The sequence below is a fragment of the Rhincodon typus genome, chromosome 5 (genome assembly GCF_021869965.1).
Source record: "Rhincodon typus isolate 14 chromosome 5, sRhiTyp1.1, whole genome shotgun sequence".
Classification (NCBI taxonomy): domain Eukaryota; kingdom Metazoa; phylum Chordata; class Chondrichthyes; order Orectolobiformes; family Rhincodontidae; genus Rhincodon; species Rhincodon typus.
Window position 1 is genome coordinate 82,563,484 of NC_063336.1, and position 15,910 is coordinate 82,579,393.

General features: G+C 39.7%; 1 protein-coding gene across 1 annotated transcript in view; it reads left to right on the forward strand.

Annotated features, from left to right (window-relative positions):
• LOC109921805 (collagen alpha-1(XXI) chain) overlaps window positions 1-13,536 on the forward strand; it is a 300,122-nt gene extending 286,586 nt beyond the window's left edge. Inside the window, exons 21-22 of the mRNA XM_020521855.2 lie at window positions 11,222-11,275; window positions 13,459-13,536. Of these exons, the coding sequence (XP_020377444.2) occupies window positions 11,222-11,275; window positions 13,459-13,536 (132 nt within the window). The remainder of the gene's footprint in view (window positions 1-11,221; window positions 11,276-13,458) is intronic.
• Window positions 13,537-15,910: the final 2,374 nt, after the last annotated feature.

Here is a 15,910-nt window from a genome sequence, read left to right on the forward strand (position 1 = left end):
AGCTCAGCATGGCCATCAATTCCTTGATATTTCAAAAATCCATCTACTTTCTCTTTAAATACTTCCAGTGATCCTGTATCTAGAACTCTCGTAGGTACAGCATTCCAGCATTCACTACGCCCTGGGAAAAGAAATTCCTTTACAGCTTAGTTTTAAATGAGTGACCCTTTATTTTGTATGTCCACTAGTTTGAGATCCTCCCCACTGGTGGAGTGTTTTCTTATCATATATTCCATCAAGCGCCCTCAGAATCTTGCATGTTTCTATGAGATCACCACTCATTTTTCTAAACTCTGTTGAATAAAGGCCCAACCTGTTTAGTTGTTCTTGAGAACCCATTCATCCCAGGCGTCAGCCAAGTGAATGTCTTTTGAACAGCGTCCATTGCCAATCTATCCTGTTTTTTAAATACAGGAATAAAAACTGTACATAATACTCCAGGTGCAGAGACAAACAAAAACAGAAATTGCTGGAAAATCTCAGCAGGTCTGGCAGCATCAGTGAAGAGAAAAAAAATGTTAATGTTGACATAGTTTTCCCTTCACAGATTCTCTGAGTTCCCTCTGTGCAGCTCCTTTTTGAAGTCTGTCTTTATTTAAGTATTAGTCTGCCTTTGATTTTTCCTGGCAAAGTGCATGATCATACACTTGCTTATGTTACTTTTGATTCTTCCTACCAAAGTGCATGATCCTACTATTGCCTATGTTAAAGTCTGTCCACCAAGAATTTGCCCACTCACTCAACCTATCTATATCATGTTGCAGATTTCCTATGTCTTCATCACAACTTACCCTCAGACTTATTTTTGTATCATCAGCAATTTTGGATGCTTTATACTCTGCCCCTGTTCTAAGTTACTAATGTAGTTAGTAAATATAATTGAGACCCTAGGACTGACCCTTGTGCACTCCACTAATTATATCTATCCAATCTAAAAATCTACCTTTATTAATACTGCTTGTGGCATCCTCAAAAAACTCTAGCAAATTTATCCCTTTCTCTATCACAAAACCATGTTGACTCTGTTTGACTGTGTTATTTCTTCCTCAATAATGAACTTTAGCATTTTTCCAGTGACAGATGTTAGACTAACAAGCCTATTGTTTCCTACTTTCTCCCTCCCTTCTTGGTCAGGGGCATCACATGAGCAGCTTCCAAGCAGCTGAAACCCTCCCAGATTTCAGTGAGTTCTAGAATATTTTGGCCAATGCTTCCATTGTTTCTGCAGCCCTTTCCTTTTAAGCTCTTGGGTACAAACCATTAGGTACTGGCCACTTGTCTTCCTTGAATCACATTGATTTGTCAAATACTTTGCCCCTCATAAATGAAACTATTACAAGATTTTTCCTCCTATTAGCATCTTGTTTATCAGTTATCTATGGGATGTTCATAGTGTCCTCCACAATGAAGATCGAAGGAAAATACTGGTTACATTATCTCCCATTTCCCTGTCGCCCATTATCAATTTCCCATTTGCATCATCCAAGGGTCCCACATTTACTTTGGTTCCTCTCTTTCACCTACCTATAGAAACACTTGTTATTTCTTGAAGTTTAATGTGGATAAACTTAAGGTTATCCACTTTGATAGCAAAAAAGGAAGGCAGATTATTATCTGAATAGTGATAGATTAGGAAGGAGGAAGTACAGTGAGAGCTAGATGTCTGTATTCTAGTCACTATATGTGAACATGCAGGTATGAAGAAGGTAAATGATATGTTTTTCTTCATAGTGAGAGGAGTCGAGTACAGGAGCAGAAGTGTCCTACTACAAGTGTACAGGGCCTTGGTGAGACCAGACCTGGAGTTTTATGTGCAGTTTTGGACTTCTTCTTTGAGGAATGTTGTTCTAGCTGTTAAGTCAGTGCGAGGAAGATTTACCAGACTGATTCCTGGGACAGCAGGACTGACATATGTAGAGAGACTACATCGGCTATGACTATATTCACTGGAGTTTAGAAGAATTAGGGGGAATTTCATAGAAACCTACAAAATGCCAGGAGGGATTAGATAGGCTAACCACAGAAAGAATATTCCTAATGACTGGGAAGTTCAGAACCAGGGGGTCACAATTTAATGCTTCTCTGATGGGTAGGCCATTTAGGGCTGAGGTGAGGAGAAATTTATTCACCCAGGAAGTGGTAAGCCTGTTGAATTCTCTTTCACAGCAAGCAGTTAAGCCCAAAACATTGAACATTTTCAAGGGAAAGTTTAGGTATCGTTCGTAGAACTAAAATTATCAAAAAGCAGGGAGAAAATGGGAACAGGATAGTGAATTGAATGATGAGCCATGATCATATTGAATGACCGAGCAGGTTCAAAGGGACAAGTGGCCTGTTGCTGTTCCTGTTTTCTATGTCTTTTTTGATGAGGTCTAGAGATTCGTCTTCCATGTCATCCTTGCCCATCTGATTTGACCAGTCAATATGCAGGTTAAAATCAGCCATGATAATTTAGTGCCCTTCTTTCATGCCTCCATTATTTGCCAATTTATGCTTTGTTTTATGGATAAGATACCACAAGTTATATCTCCTAGTCAATCAAGCACTGAAACAATGATTTAAACTCTATTGCATGTAGAACCAAAATAAGACCCCTCAAGTAACCAAGTTAAGCCTCACAACTCAACTTGGCTATTACCCAATTAATGGTGAAATTTAGCCAGGACTTCACCAATAGTGTCCAGCTCTAGAAGTATTCAGGGTTTGATCCTTATGAAGTGTTATTCTTCAAAATTCTGCTACCAAATTGGTCTGGCATTCTTACATAATATTCTGTCTTTCAAGTTTACGGTGTGACTTTATTGATGATTCAATAGATTCTCCCATCTCCAATATTGATTACATTCTGGAGACCTCAAGTCTGTAGCTTGCCTTCTTATCAGAAGTAGGTCCCTGGTTCCTTATTACATTCAGGATTAGCTGTCTCTTTAAAAGAGTTTTTCCTGCAATTAACCCCTTTATTTCAAAACATTTCTTCTGCAGCCAGCCTTAACTGCCAGCTTGTCATGAGGCGGCTGGTTATCAAGCAGTGTTACCTTCTCTCTCCCAGGAAACAGATTGTTTACATTGCTTCTTCCCAGGGATAGTTAATTTGCATATTGCTTTTAATTTCTTTATAATAGTTTCTCCTTGCCCCTTTCATCTCTAGAAACAGTTTATTCCAGACAGAGTTATTGCTGCTTCATTGCATGTGTATCAGATTGTCTTTAATAACTCTTCATGGATTGAAAGAATTAACAAAGTTCTGAAGTTCACATTGTCACATTTGTCTTATAATGATGAGGCAACTCTTCAGGGTCTCAATGATGACTCCCACCTGTGACTTCTTTCCCTTGCTATTTCTTATTTCCACCCAAACTGATCCCACATCATGATCTACCACACTGATGCCGTCCTTTATTCACAAAGCTGTCCCACCTCCTTCCCATTTTTGCCTATTCTTCTGGAACAAAGACCTTTGAATATTGAGTTCCCAGTCTTGGTCACCATGTAACCACGTCTCCATATTAGTTATGAAGTCATATTCATTTATTTCAACTTGTACCATCAACTCATTGTTATTGCTCAAATTGCTGCATACTTTCAGATAAAAAGCCTTAAGTTTTGACTTTACAGCATTATTCCTCTCTGGTTCTTATAATTTACAACACTCTTCTGCTTATATTTTCTGTCTCTTCCTGTCACACTTCAGTACCCTGCACCTCTGCTGTATCATGTCATTTTCATTTAAAACTTGCCTCAGTCGAACGCCACCCCCCCCAACCCGCCTCCAACTAAATTAGTTTAAAACATTATCTACAACCATGGTAGAGATTCAACAGGACACTGTCCCAACTTGGTTTAAATGAAGCCCATCTCAGTGGAACTCCTATACTTGTTAGTGCCCTTGAATCTGAACCCATTCCACCCACACCAATCTTTGAGCCAGGCACTTACCTGTTGAGTCTCATTTAACTACACCAATTTGCATATTGCACAGGCAATCATCTGTCGACTATCACCTTTGTGATCCTATATTTTAAAATTTAACCCTGAACTGCTTATAATCCGTCAGCAAAACCTCTTTCTTAATCCCATCTATGTCATTGGTACCTACATAGACCACAACTACTGGATCCTTCCCCTCCCACCTCAAGTTCCACTCCAGCTCAAAAGAGAGATCCTGACCCTTGGCAACACAGACAAGGTCAGAAATCACACGACACCAGGTTATATTCCAACACAACTTTCAGGACTGTCTTTGCTGCAGAGAACACTAGTTATCCCCAAACTATGCTATCTGCTATAATTACTGCACTCCTTTTTTCTCCCCCAACTTGAATTGCTCTCTTGACTATGGTGCAATGGTCAGTTTGCAAATCATCCCTGCAATCTGTGTTCTTGCATCTATTAGATAAGGGCATTGGCTGAGGCCCGTCCAAAGTTAAATTCTGGATCCCTGTATCTGCCTCACTTGCAGTCTCACTCTCCTGTACCTGACCACTGACCAAATTTGAGGCGATTAATCTAAGGGACATGATGCCTCCTGAAACTCAGTGTCCAGATACCTTTCCTTTTCCCTGCCGTAGTGTCTTCAGCTCAGATTCCAGCTCCTCAAACAGCCGTTTGCTGCAGATATGGATCCTGCTGGCGTCCACCAGTTCCAACATGCTACAGCTACTACAGCTACAGCACCTTGACTGCCCAGCATTTCTGTCTTATCTAATTAATTAATTTGGATGCTAAATATTTTAAAGGTGAATTTCTTAATTGTATCCTTCAGCTGTATTGACGTGTCTTTATTTAAACCAATTGGTCAATCGTAAAACTCAGAAGAAATACCAAACAATCACCTGGAGATAGCAAGAACTGCAGATGCTGGAGTCAGAATCAACAGAGTGTGGAGCTGGAGGAACATAGCAGGGCAGGTAGCATCTGAAGAAGAGTCCCAACCTGAAACGTTGACTTTCCTACTCCTGTGATGCCGCCTGACCTGCTGTGTTCCTCCAGCTCCACACCGTATTGACCCAAACAATCACCTATTTTCCTGTGATGTTATGCATCTGGTCTAGGAAGAAACAAGTTGAAGGGGTATTCCGCCACAGGTTTTTATCTCTTGCAGTTACTGCCCTTCTCAAGTTCACGCTTGTCTTTATGAATTTGAGGTATTTGGGGACCCTGTACTTTCAGTGAGCTGTTTAATTGTCCAGTGACATCCATGGCTGGATTTGGCAGAAAGGCAGAACTTGGATCTGATCCATTGGTTGTGGAATTGCTTTGCTCTGTCTTTCACTTTCAGCTCATGCTATTTGGTATTCACATAACACTGTTGTAGCTTTACTAGCAGGATGCCTAATTTTTAGGTGTGCCTAGTTCTATTCCTGGCATTCCCTGCTGCAGTCTTCGATAAACTAGGGTTGATTCCCTCACATGATGGTAATGGTGGAGTGGGAGACTATGTCAAGCCATGTTATTGCAGGTTGTGTTTGAATATAGTTCTGCTGCTGCTCATGGGTCACAGTGCCTCATGGATGTTTAGTCTTGAATTGCAAGATCAGCTCAAAATTTATCCCTCTTGGCACAATGATGATGCCACACACACGATGGAATGTGTCCTCAATATGAATGAATATAGGACTGCATCTCCACAAGGATTATGCAGTGGACACTAACTGATACTGTCATAGACAGATGCATCTGTGGTAGCTAAGTTGGTCAGCTTGAGCTCAAGTATGCTTTCTCTTCTTGGCAATCCTTTCACCACTTGCCACAAACCCAACATAGCAGCTGTATTGATTTTTAGGACTCAACCAGCTCAGGACATTAGTGGTGCTTTTGGTGATGGACATTGAAGTCCCCAGCACAGAATGTGTATTGTGTCCTTGCTACCCTCAGTGCTTCCTCCAAATGATGGTCAACATGACTGATTCATCAGCTGAGGAGAGACAGTATAAGGTAATCAGCAGGAGGTCTCCAAGCCTATTTTTGACCTGATTTCATAAGAACTCATGGGGTACAGAGTTAACGCTGAGGACTCTTAGGAAATCTCCACCCTGACAATATATCACTGTGCCATTATCTCTACTGGGTCTGTTAGTCCATTGAGGCAGAATGTACGCAGGGGTGGTGATGGTATTGTCTTGAAAGTTGGCTGTAACATATGATTTCTTGACTGTAAAGGTATCAGGCTGGTCCAAGAGACAGCTCTCCCAATTTTGGTGCTGTCTAGCTCCTTGAGAATATAATAGGTTTCGATGCTATAATCTCTCATTCTTGAAAATGCTGGAGAATAGAGGCCCTGTCTCCTTAATCTTCCTTCATAAAACACTCCACCATCCCAGGAATTGGAAGGTCAGCCCCTGCTGCACTGCATCTCTGGAAGTATATTCATCTTTTGGAACCTATACATAGCATCTCAGTTGCAATTTCACCAAGGTTCTATAAAATTGAAGCAAGCCATTTTACTGCTGTACTTGAATCTTCTTGCACTAAAGGGCAGCTTTCTATTTGTCTTCCTAATTGCTTGCTGCACTTGATATTAGCTTTCAGTGAATTGTGAACAAGAATAGCCAGGTATTTTTAAACACAAATACTTCAATCTTTTACCATTTAAGAAATACTTTGAACCTTTGTTCCTCCAACCAGAGTGGATGAACTCACATTCATCCACATTATGCACTGTCTACCACGTTCTTCCCACAACCTCCCACTTGTTAGAGTCAGAGTTTTACAAAACGGAAACAGATCCCTCGGTCCAACTTGTCCATGCCAACCAGTTATTCTAAATTAATCTAGTCTCATTAGCCAGCATTTGACCCATATCCCCTAAACCATTGCTATTCATATACCCATCCAGTCACCCTTTAAGTGTACCAATCTCCACCAGTTCCTCTGGCAGCTCATTCCATAAATGCACCACCCTCTGCATGCAAAAGTTGACTCCTAGGTCCCTTTTAAATCTCTCTTCTCACCTTAAACCCTGTTGTTTTTACTTATATCAAGGTGATGCATATCTGGTCCCCAGCTCCAACTTAAAACACAGAAAATAGGAGCAGGAATAGGCCATTCAGCCCTTCGAGACTACTCCACCATTCAATATGATCATTGCTGATCTGTATCTCAACACCATGCCCTTGCTTTCTTTGCATATGCCTTGATGTTTTTAAGCACGTAAAACTGTATCAGTCTCTTTCTTGAATATATTTAGTGATTCAGCCTCCACAGCCGTAATGAAGTCCATAGGTTGATGTCTCAGAATGAAGGAATTGTAAACACCGTGTCGTTTAATTTTTTTTTTTTTTTTTTTAAAAAAAAAGTAGTGGACTGAAATGAAAGAGAAATTTAAAAAACAAAAACAAAAAAAAAAAAAGTGTTTTGCGAGGATTGCCACATGCTTTGAAAAGCAAATAACCCAACACTGTTGGGCAAGTATGGTTTAAACAGCTGCATGAGCAACCAGTTGAGGTTTAGGTTGTAGACAACCTGGTGCCTTATGATTGAACTCTGATTAGCAAATAACAACAACTACAACTAAATAAAAAATTAGATTGGTCAAGGGACAAGTTTCAATTTATCAGTAACAAATTTTGCCTGCCAACAACTGTGGGATTGGTTCTCAGGTAACTGAAAAGCTTGGGGCTCAGAACAAGACAGAACTGATCAGATCTCCACCAGTTTTGGAGCCATCTTTCTCTTCTCAACAGTCAAAACCCAATTTGCAAATCCATTCTGAAGGATCTCCAGACCCAAAACATTAACTCTACTTTCTCACCACAAATGTTGTCAGATATGCTGAGTTTCTCCAACAATTTTTTTTTGTTTCAGATTTCCAGCATCTGCAGTTCTTTGTATTATATTGGTATTGTTGCCATTGTAAGGTGAACCTCCGAAGGTGAAATTCAGTGATTCATATAAAGTAGTTAGAAGAGTTATTAAATTGAATTTATCAAATAAATACTCCTGATTGTAGAGGAAGCAGAATTGGTTATGTCACAAACATACTGAAAAGATATCATTGTTGGGAAGAGAATAAAGTAGAAGGAAGTGTGGTAAGAGAAGTGGAAGCTGACAGAGATAATGACAGTAAGGTAGCAGGAGGTCAATAATTCTCCAAGTGAACCTCCTATAATTTGACCAGCTAATCCAGAATTTTTGGAACAGTTAAACATTGTGTTCTCATATTTAGAGAACAGACAATGTCAGCATCTCGTAAGAGGTAAATCTATATATATACACCTGGATGTACTGTGTTAGCTAGATATGTGGACATAGGAAAGTCAGGACCAAAAAAAACATGCTTATCTGTTAAGCCCAGATGGACAGAGATTCAGTACATCCTGAAAAACCATTTGATTGAACCTAGTCAAAGCAGCTGGCATTCACCAATAGTGTGGTTCCTAAACTGGAAGGATCAACTAGAGACTTTGCATCGATTATAAACATGTGAATGCAGTCAGGAAGACAGATTTATACTCAATTCCATGGTTATAAGCTTACATTGATAGGGTTGGCAACCCTCATGTCCTTTAAAATATTGATCTGTTGAAGGGGTATTGTCAAATGCCATTAACATCAAGAGGTAAAATCAATATCTACTTCTATTAGACTGTATGGCTTATACCAATGCCAAGTAATACCATTTGGATTAAAGAACACCCTAGCTATGCTACAGAGGCTTATGAATTAAATTGCAGCTGAAGTTTGTAACTATAGTGTATTTAGATGTAGTATGTAGCAATACTTGGGAAGAGCATGTGAGATAAGTCAAAGACTTATTTCTTTACAGTTGGCTAGTATTGAATTTAGCCAAAAGTGAATTCACAAAAACAAGGGTAGTTGTTGGACAAGGCAACTTACCAAGGACAGCAAAAGTGAAGGCTCCAATAGAATTCACTATTCCTAAAACTAAACAAGAAAACAAGGTTTCAGGAGTCTGAAGTTCTGTTTTTTTTTTGTTTTTTTTTTTAAAAAAAGTCTTTAACGTTGTGATGACTCCAGAATAATAGAATTGGATTTACAGTGCACTACCCCAAAGAGTCATGACAAAATCTTTCTTCCCTACATGTTCTAAATGGCCTACCCCATATCCTGAAATTGTGACCCTTTATTCCCCAACCAGGGGCCCTTGGTTCCCATCTTCCCTGCATCAGTCTGTCTAGTTCTGTTAGAATTTTATGTGTCAATCAGATCTTCTCATTTTTCTAAAGCCTAGTCATTTCAGGTTTAACAAACTAATCTCTCCTTGTAGAGTAACGCTACCGTCCCTGATATCAGTCCATTGAGCTTTTGCTGCACTTTCTATGGCAAGTATGTCCTCGCTTATGTATTGTCTCCAGGTATAGGATCAAAACTGCATATAATCTTACAGGTACAGTCTCACCAAGAGTCTGTTTATCTGCAGTTATACATCTCTAATACTGAATTCAAACTTCCTTGCAATGAAGGTCAACATACCATTTGCCTTCCTAATTGTATGCTGCATCTGCCTGTCTGTTTTTTTTATTGACTGGTGTACAAGGGCACCAGGTATATTCATTTCACCCAATATACTGAATTTCAGCTGAATGTATTTTCCTAATATAAAATACCAGGAAGTGTTTAAATGTTTTCCATTGCTATTCTACATTATTACTTACCAATTTTGTCCTTTTTAGTTCCCTCAGTTCTATACCCAGGCCCTTACAAAAGTTTTACCTCTAATATATTTGCCTAGTCTTTATTAAACTTATACCCTTCTCAATTATTATTATAAAGCACATTAATTTATGGTTGCTGTTGCTGAGACATTATTCTAGTTTTATTTCTCTTATCTGCTCTGGATCATTTATCATTTTAAGATCCAATAGAGCATCCTCCCATTTGAATGTCTTAGATATCAGAATAGAGACGAGTCCTATCGATATTGTAGGAAGCCCAGGTCCAAATGACTGAACTTACCCTTGCAATGTAGATGAGTACCAAGATACAAAAGCAATAGTGAAAGAAACCAACTTAAATACCCATTAGCAATGAAATGCAGGGAAAGCTGCACAGCACCTCAATCAATTATTATAACAGAAGTTATTCAAAATGAATTTGATGCTTTACAGTTTATTCTTATGGTCATTATGTATAATTTGTATTGATGTAACAGACACATGTTTCTTATAGAGATAGTAGGAACTGCCGATGCTGGAGTCTGAGATAACAAGGTGTGGAGCTGGAGGAACACAGCAGGCCAGGCAGCATCAGAGGAGCAGGAAAGCTGACGTTTCGGGTCTGGACCCTTCTTCAGAAGTAGAGGAGGGGATGGGGGAGGCGGTGACAGAAGGTGGATAGTGGAGCAGATAGGTGGGAGAGAAGGAGGACAGGTCAAGGCAGGTGGGGATGAAGCTAGTAAAGGAGAGAGTGTAGGTAGGAAGTTGGGATGGGGGTTGGTCAGTGAGGTGGGAGGAGTGGATAGAAGGGAGAGAAGACAGACAAGACAGACAGGTCAACAAGGCAGGGATAAGATGGGGGCTGGTCTTCGTATTTGTTCAGGGGTGGGGAGATTTTACAGCTAGTAAAGTCCACATTGAGGGCATTGGGTTGTAGGGTTCCAAGGTGGAATATGAGGTGGTGTTTGTTCAGTTTCCGGGTGGCATCGTTGTGATACTGGAGGCTGCCCAGGATGGACATGTTGTCCAGGGAGTGGGAGGGGGAGTTGAAGTGGTTTGCAACAAAGTGATGCTCCACAAAGTGGTCTCTAAGCCTCTTATACATTGCTGATAAGAAACAATTAACAAAAATAGGCTGCTGAGATAATACATGCAGGTTATGTTTATAAGTGGATTGAAGTATTCAAGATCTTTAGCCAGCATGTTTTGATTGAAAGACACTGCCAATTACAGGAGAAACACAGATTCCTCCCCAAGAACAAGTATTGGAAATTAGGTGGTTACAAAAAAAAAAAAAAAAAAAAAAACAAGCAGCAATAGGCCCAAAACCTACCTGGTTGACTCACCTTTGCTGTCAGTTGCTAAGTGTCATGTAGCACAAGGGGCTAGGTAAAACAAAATAATGTAGGATAAAAGAAAGATGTGCCATAACCTGGTGCTCCCACTAAAATGGAGGCAAATACAGTTTACCCATTTGAACCACTGGATTAAGGAAGCTCTCCTAACCACCACCTCCTCACTCCTCATCCCCATATTTGTTAATGCAGCAACAGTTTGACCAGACAAAATTACAATATTAAAATGGTTCAATTTGCTTCATTCTGCAGGGTAACAAGGGTGAACAAGGAATTCAAGGCATTCAAGGGCAGTATGGCAACAAGGTATAGATCAAAATTCTACAATCAATTATGATAAAAAATTGTAATTCATTTTCATTCTGTCCAAACCCAAGTCTAAATGAACCTGAGGACCAAATGATATTTCTGTAGGTTAATTAAGTGGTTATGTTGAATTTCTGCATATAATTGTGAATTTAAAAAAGTGTTCTGTAGCTCTACTCCATCTTCCACTTTGACTGCCACACCTCAGTTTTGCAACTCTCAGCTTCTCAGTCTATAACATAGAGTAATTCCAGTGTCCAAATAAGTACTGTTATTCTCAAAATTTCTCTAAATTCAACTTTGATTACCATAAGAATATAAAATCTACAGTGCCTGAAAAAGGAGGGCAATACCACTTTAATTGGAGTTTGAATTATTTTTTATTACCCAAGTCAAATTATACCCAAATTGATTTCTGCTTCACATGAAGACTTTGTTTTCAAAGCAATGCTCTGGAAGATTTTGCTAGTACTTTACTGAAATTAATCATAAATCATTGTTTGCAAGATATGGGATTAGCTCATTCATGGAATATTTTTTAAGTTAACTTTCCTGGGTATTACCTAATCCTTTTAATATTTTTGCTAAGATAATCAATCACAATCAATCATACTACACCAGTGAGGAATGTTTATTCATCTAATTCTACTTGATTTAACTGAATACTTAGAATGAATATTAGAGCTTACAAAATCCAAAAAGGAACAAAAGTAAAACACAGCCCTTCAAGACCACTCCACCAATCAATAAGATCATGACTGATCTGTTTGTATTTAAAATTTAACCTTTCCATCTAACCTCTAAATAACCTTTGATTCTCTTGTCTAAAAAGAATCAATCCACCTCTGTCTTAGAAGTATTTAATGAACCTGCCTCCAGCACCTTCTGAGGCAGAGAACTCCAAACTGTCAAAACCTCCTGAGTGAGAAACAAAGTTCTCCCATCTCTGTACTAAATGATCAATCCCTAATTTTAAAACAATGCCCCCATTTCTAGACTAACCACAAGAGGAAACATCCTTTCCACATCCAACATGCCAAGACCATTCAGGACCTTACATACTTCAATCAAGTCACCTTTCACTGTTCCAAACTCCAGTGGATACAAACCCAGCCTGTCCAACCTATATCATTTGACAAACCACTCATTCCAGATATCAATCTAGATTTCCTCCTCCGAACTGCCAAGACATTTATATTCTCCCTTAAAAGTCACTGTTTATCAAATGATCCTCTATTAAGGCTTGATCCACTTTGCTAACCTCATTTTCAAGAACCAGGTCCAACAGTGAAGCCTTTCTGTTGAAAGAGGCATCCTGCCATGGGAAACTCTGCCTTTCACTGCCCCTCAGTGTCAGTCCCAGTGTATATTTGAATAATTGAAGCCCCTGCATCATAATTGCTGTAGAGTGATGGCATTTTTCTGTAATTTTCCTGCAATTTGTTCCTCTGCAAACTTTCCATTAGTTGGTCTATGGTGTAGACTTAGCAATTGAACTGTTCCCCTTTTTGTTCCTTAGCTCTAGCCAAATCGATTCTGCCATTGAAACCTCCAAGACAACTGTTTAGTGGCTCAGTAGTTAGCACTGCTGCCTCACAGCATCAAGAACCTGGGTGACTGTGGAGTTTGCACATTGTGTTTTTGTGGGTTTGCTCTGATTTCCTATCAGTTCAAAGATGTGCAAGTTAGGCTGATTGGCCATGCTATAATGTCCAGGGATGTGCAGGCTAGGTGGGCTAGCCGTGGGAAATGCAGGGTTTAAGGTGTGGGGTGGATCTGGGTGGGATGCTTTTCAGAGGGTTGGTATGGACATGATGGACTGCTTCCACATTGTAAGGATTCTATGACTTAGGACTGTTTCCATTTTGATGAAACCATACTGACTGTTCATGATTACCTTGAATAAGCGTGCAATGTTTTTCTTAATGAGCAATTCTGAAACTATACCCAAGACAGATATCAAGCTAACTGGTCTACACAGTCTCCTGTTTTTGCTTCTCTCCCTTCTTGAATAGAGGGATTATATTTGCTACTTTCCAGACAGATAGAACCATTCCATATGGAAAAATTAACATCAATGTATGTACTAGCTCCAAAAGGACAAAGTATTAAAAATTGGGTTTGATCATTGCAGCTTTTTAAAAGAAGAAAAATAAAAAAAGTTTTTGATTTGTATTAAACAGGGGCGGAAAGGAGAACCAGGTTTACCAGGTCAGCCAGGACAATCTGGAATGCCAGGAATGAAAGGAATAAAGGTATAATGTTTCTATTCTCATTTGTGGCTTGACATTATCTACACAATTAGTTCCTTGGCTCAGCAGATTTATCCAGTGAATTCAGCCGTACAAACTGGGAAGGCTCAGGTTCATCCCTGGTTTGTACCAAACCTCAAAAAGCAGCTGTCAGCTTTCTGGATTGGAAAGAAATCAATTTGGGCTCTTATTATCACTACCCACCTGTAAAAGCCTTCATAAGTAGACTGGCAAACGGGTTGGAGCACACAATAATAAAAGTGACAATTTGAACTGTTTTCTTGTGGATCAATACTCCAGTAATAAATATCACCTTCAGGAATGGAGAGAGGAAATTAGTCAGCTACAAAAAAATTACAAGATATTTAATTTGCTGTATGATATATCACTTTCAATAAATTACAGAATTCAAAGATCCAAATAAGAGCACAGTACAAGTTTATTTTCTCTTGTGGGGGCACTGACTCATCTTGACTCACTTTCCACAGCTGATAGCTATTCTCCAGCTGTCCATCGAGCATCACAGCATAACCTAGTCACCCACAGACAACATAAACATGGACTTTCCAGTAATTAATTGCTCAATGGTAATCAAGAGTGGGAATCTTGGAAAATTTGTTTCTATACTTAACCTGAATCAAACTTCAGATGTCTGCTGCCTGTCTCACTGAGCTAACTCAGGAACATGCTTAAACTAAGCTTGGGATAATCTTGATTACAACTTCGATATCCCAGTGGATAGTATGCTTACCCTACAGGTTATCTGAGGAAATCATTCAGTATCTAGATTATTTGTGTTTTCATTAATATTTAAAAGTTCACAAGTAGGACATGTTTGGGTCTGATTTACTAGTATCAGATTGAGAAGTTGAGTTAGGTTTTAAAACAATTGACATATGTAACTTGGATATGATTACTGCATTGGGAGCATTGCTATGTAACCGTAGTGGCAAATAAATACTCTCTTGGGCATCATCAGTGGGGATGAATTCCAAGCCCCACCAGTGAGAAACTTCTGCCAGAAGAAAATCAGTCAGCCATTTAAATACTTACTGATTTCTTGGCCTATCAGAAGTCCTTGCCACTGAAATCCTCCCTGGCCAGAAGTTGCTAGAAATCAGACAACAGCAGCTACTCGCAGCTGGTGTTGCTGGAGGTAAAGGCCTGGGACTGGTGAGAAGGTTTTTTTCAGGACTACTGCAGGTTAGGGTTGCAGGGAAAGAGGGATCAGGTTGATCAAAAACAAGGGCAGGGGAGCAGCTTCCAGGGACACAGCCCTCCTCCCCAATCAAACCCAGTTACCCACAGATTGGGGAAAACAGAGGTCATCTCCCAAACCTAGTAGGTAGGCTGCTTTGGTTTCCATGTCAGGAAAGCAACCACTTATATTGCCTATGTCTTGGATCACAGCATGTATCCAAGCAGTTCTTTTCAGATTCAGGAAAATATAATTGAGACAGGGCTTGACCACAGCTATTTGCTTAAATATGAATATTATAGTGGTAATAACAAATGGAAGAGAAAAAAAAAAATCAACAAGTCTCACACCCTTCTAGAGAAAGCAACAAGTCTCACGCTCTTCTGTCTGTCAGGGGCCCCTCAATTGATGGCTGGTTGGAGGCTTAGGTTCGTTCCTAGCACCATTCACGATTCCGAGCCAAGGCAAAGTCCCACAACTTGGAACAAAACTTCCTCTCGTATACAATGTAACAAACAACCAGCACAAAGAAAGGAGATACAGAAGACAAAACACAGCTACAGAAAAACAAGTTGCAGGTGCCATCTTCAGCCCATGAAAGGAGTGTTAACAAGACTCAAGGCTTTTCTGAAGGGTCCCAACCCAAAATGTCAACTTTCCTGCTCTTCTGATGCTGCCCGGCCTCCAGTGCTCCTCTAGCTCCACACTTATCTCAAAGGTCATTTGGCTTGTCGAGTATTGTCAACAATTTTAGCTGCTCAGCCCATCCTATACAATCTATCTTCTCATGCAGCTGTAGAATATCCTGACTTTTAGCCCTTTGACCCATCATATACACCCCACCCTGATATTTGACAGTGCATGTCACAATTGCAAATACAGGCACAAATCAGTGACAGCTGCACAAGAACGTTTAATAAAAGTATGTAACCTGCACTGGAAGATTAAAACTACAATGAAAATAACTAGCTTCGTTACAAAGAATGCAACAATAGGGTGTATTGTCAAATTAATGATCACAGTGCCCTTTGGGGGCCGATCCTTAAATATGTATATACCACCCTGATGTATGGTCAAGGCCGTGATGGAACCAGCAAGTCATGCCACGTGACTGAGGTGACCAGAATATCGCCTACATTCTTTTTCAGTTAATATACTTACATAATTAGCTCTAAAATTAAGTAT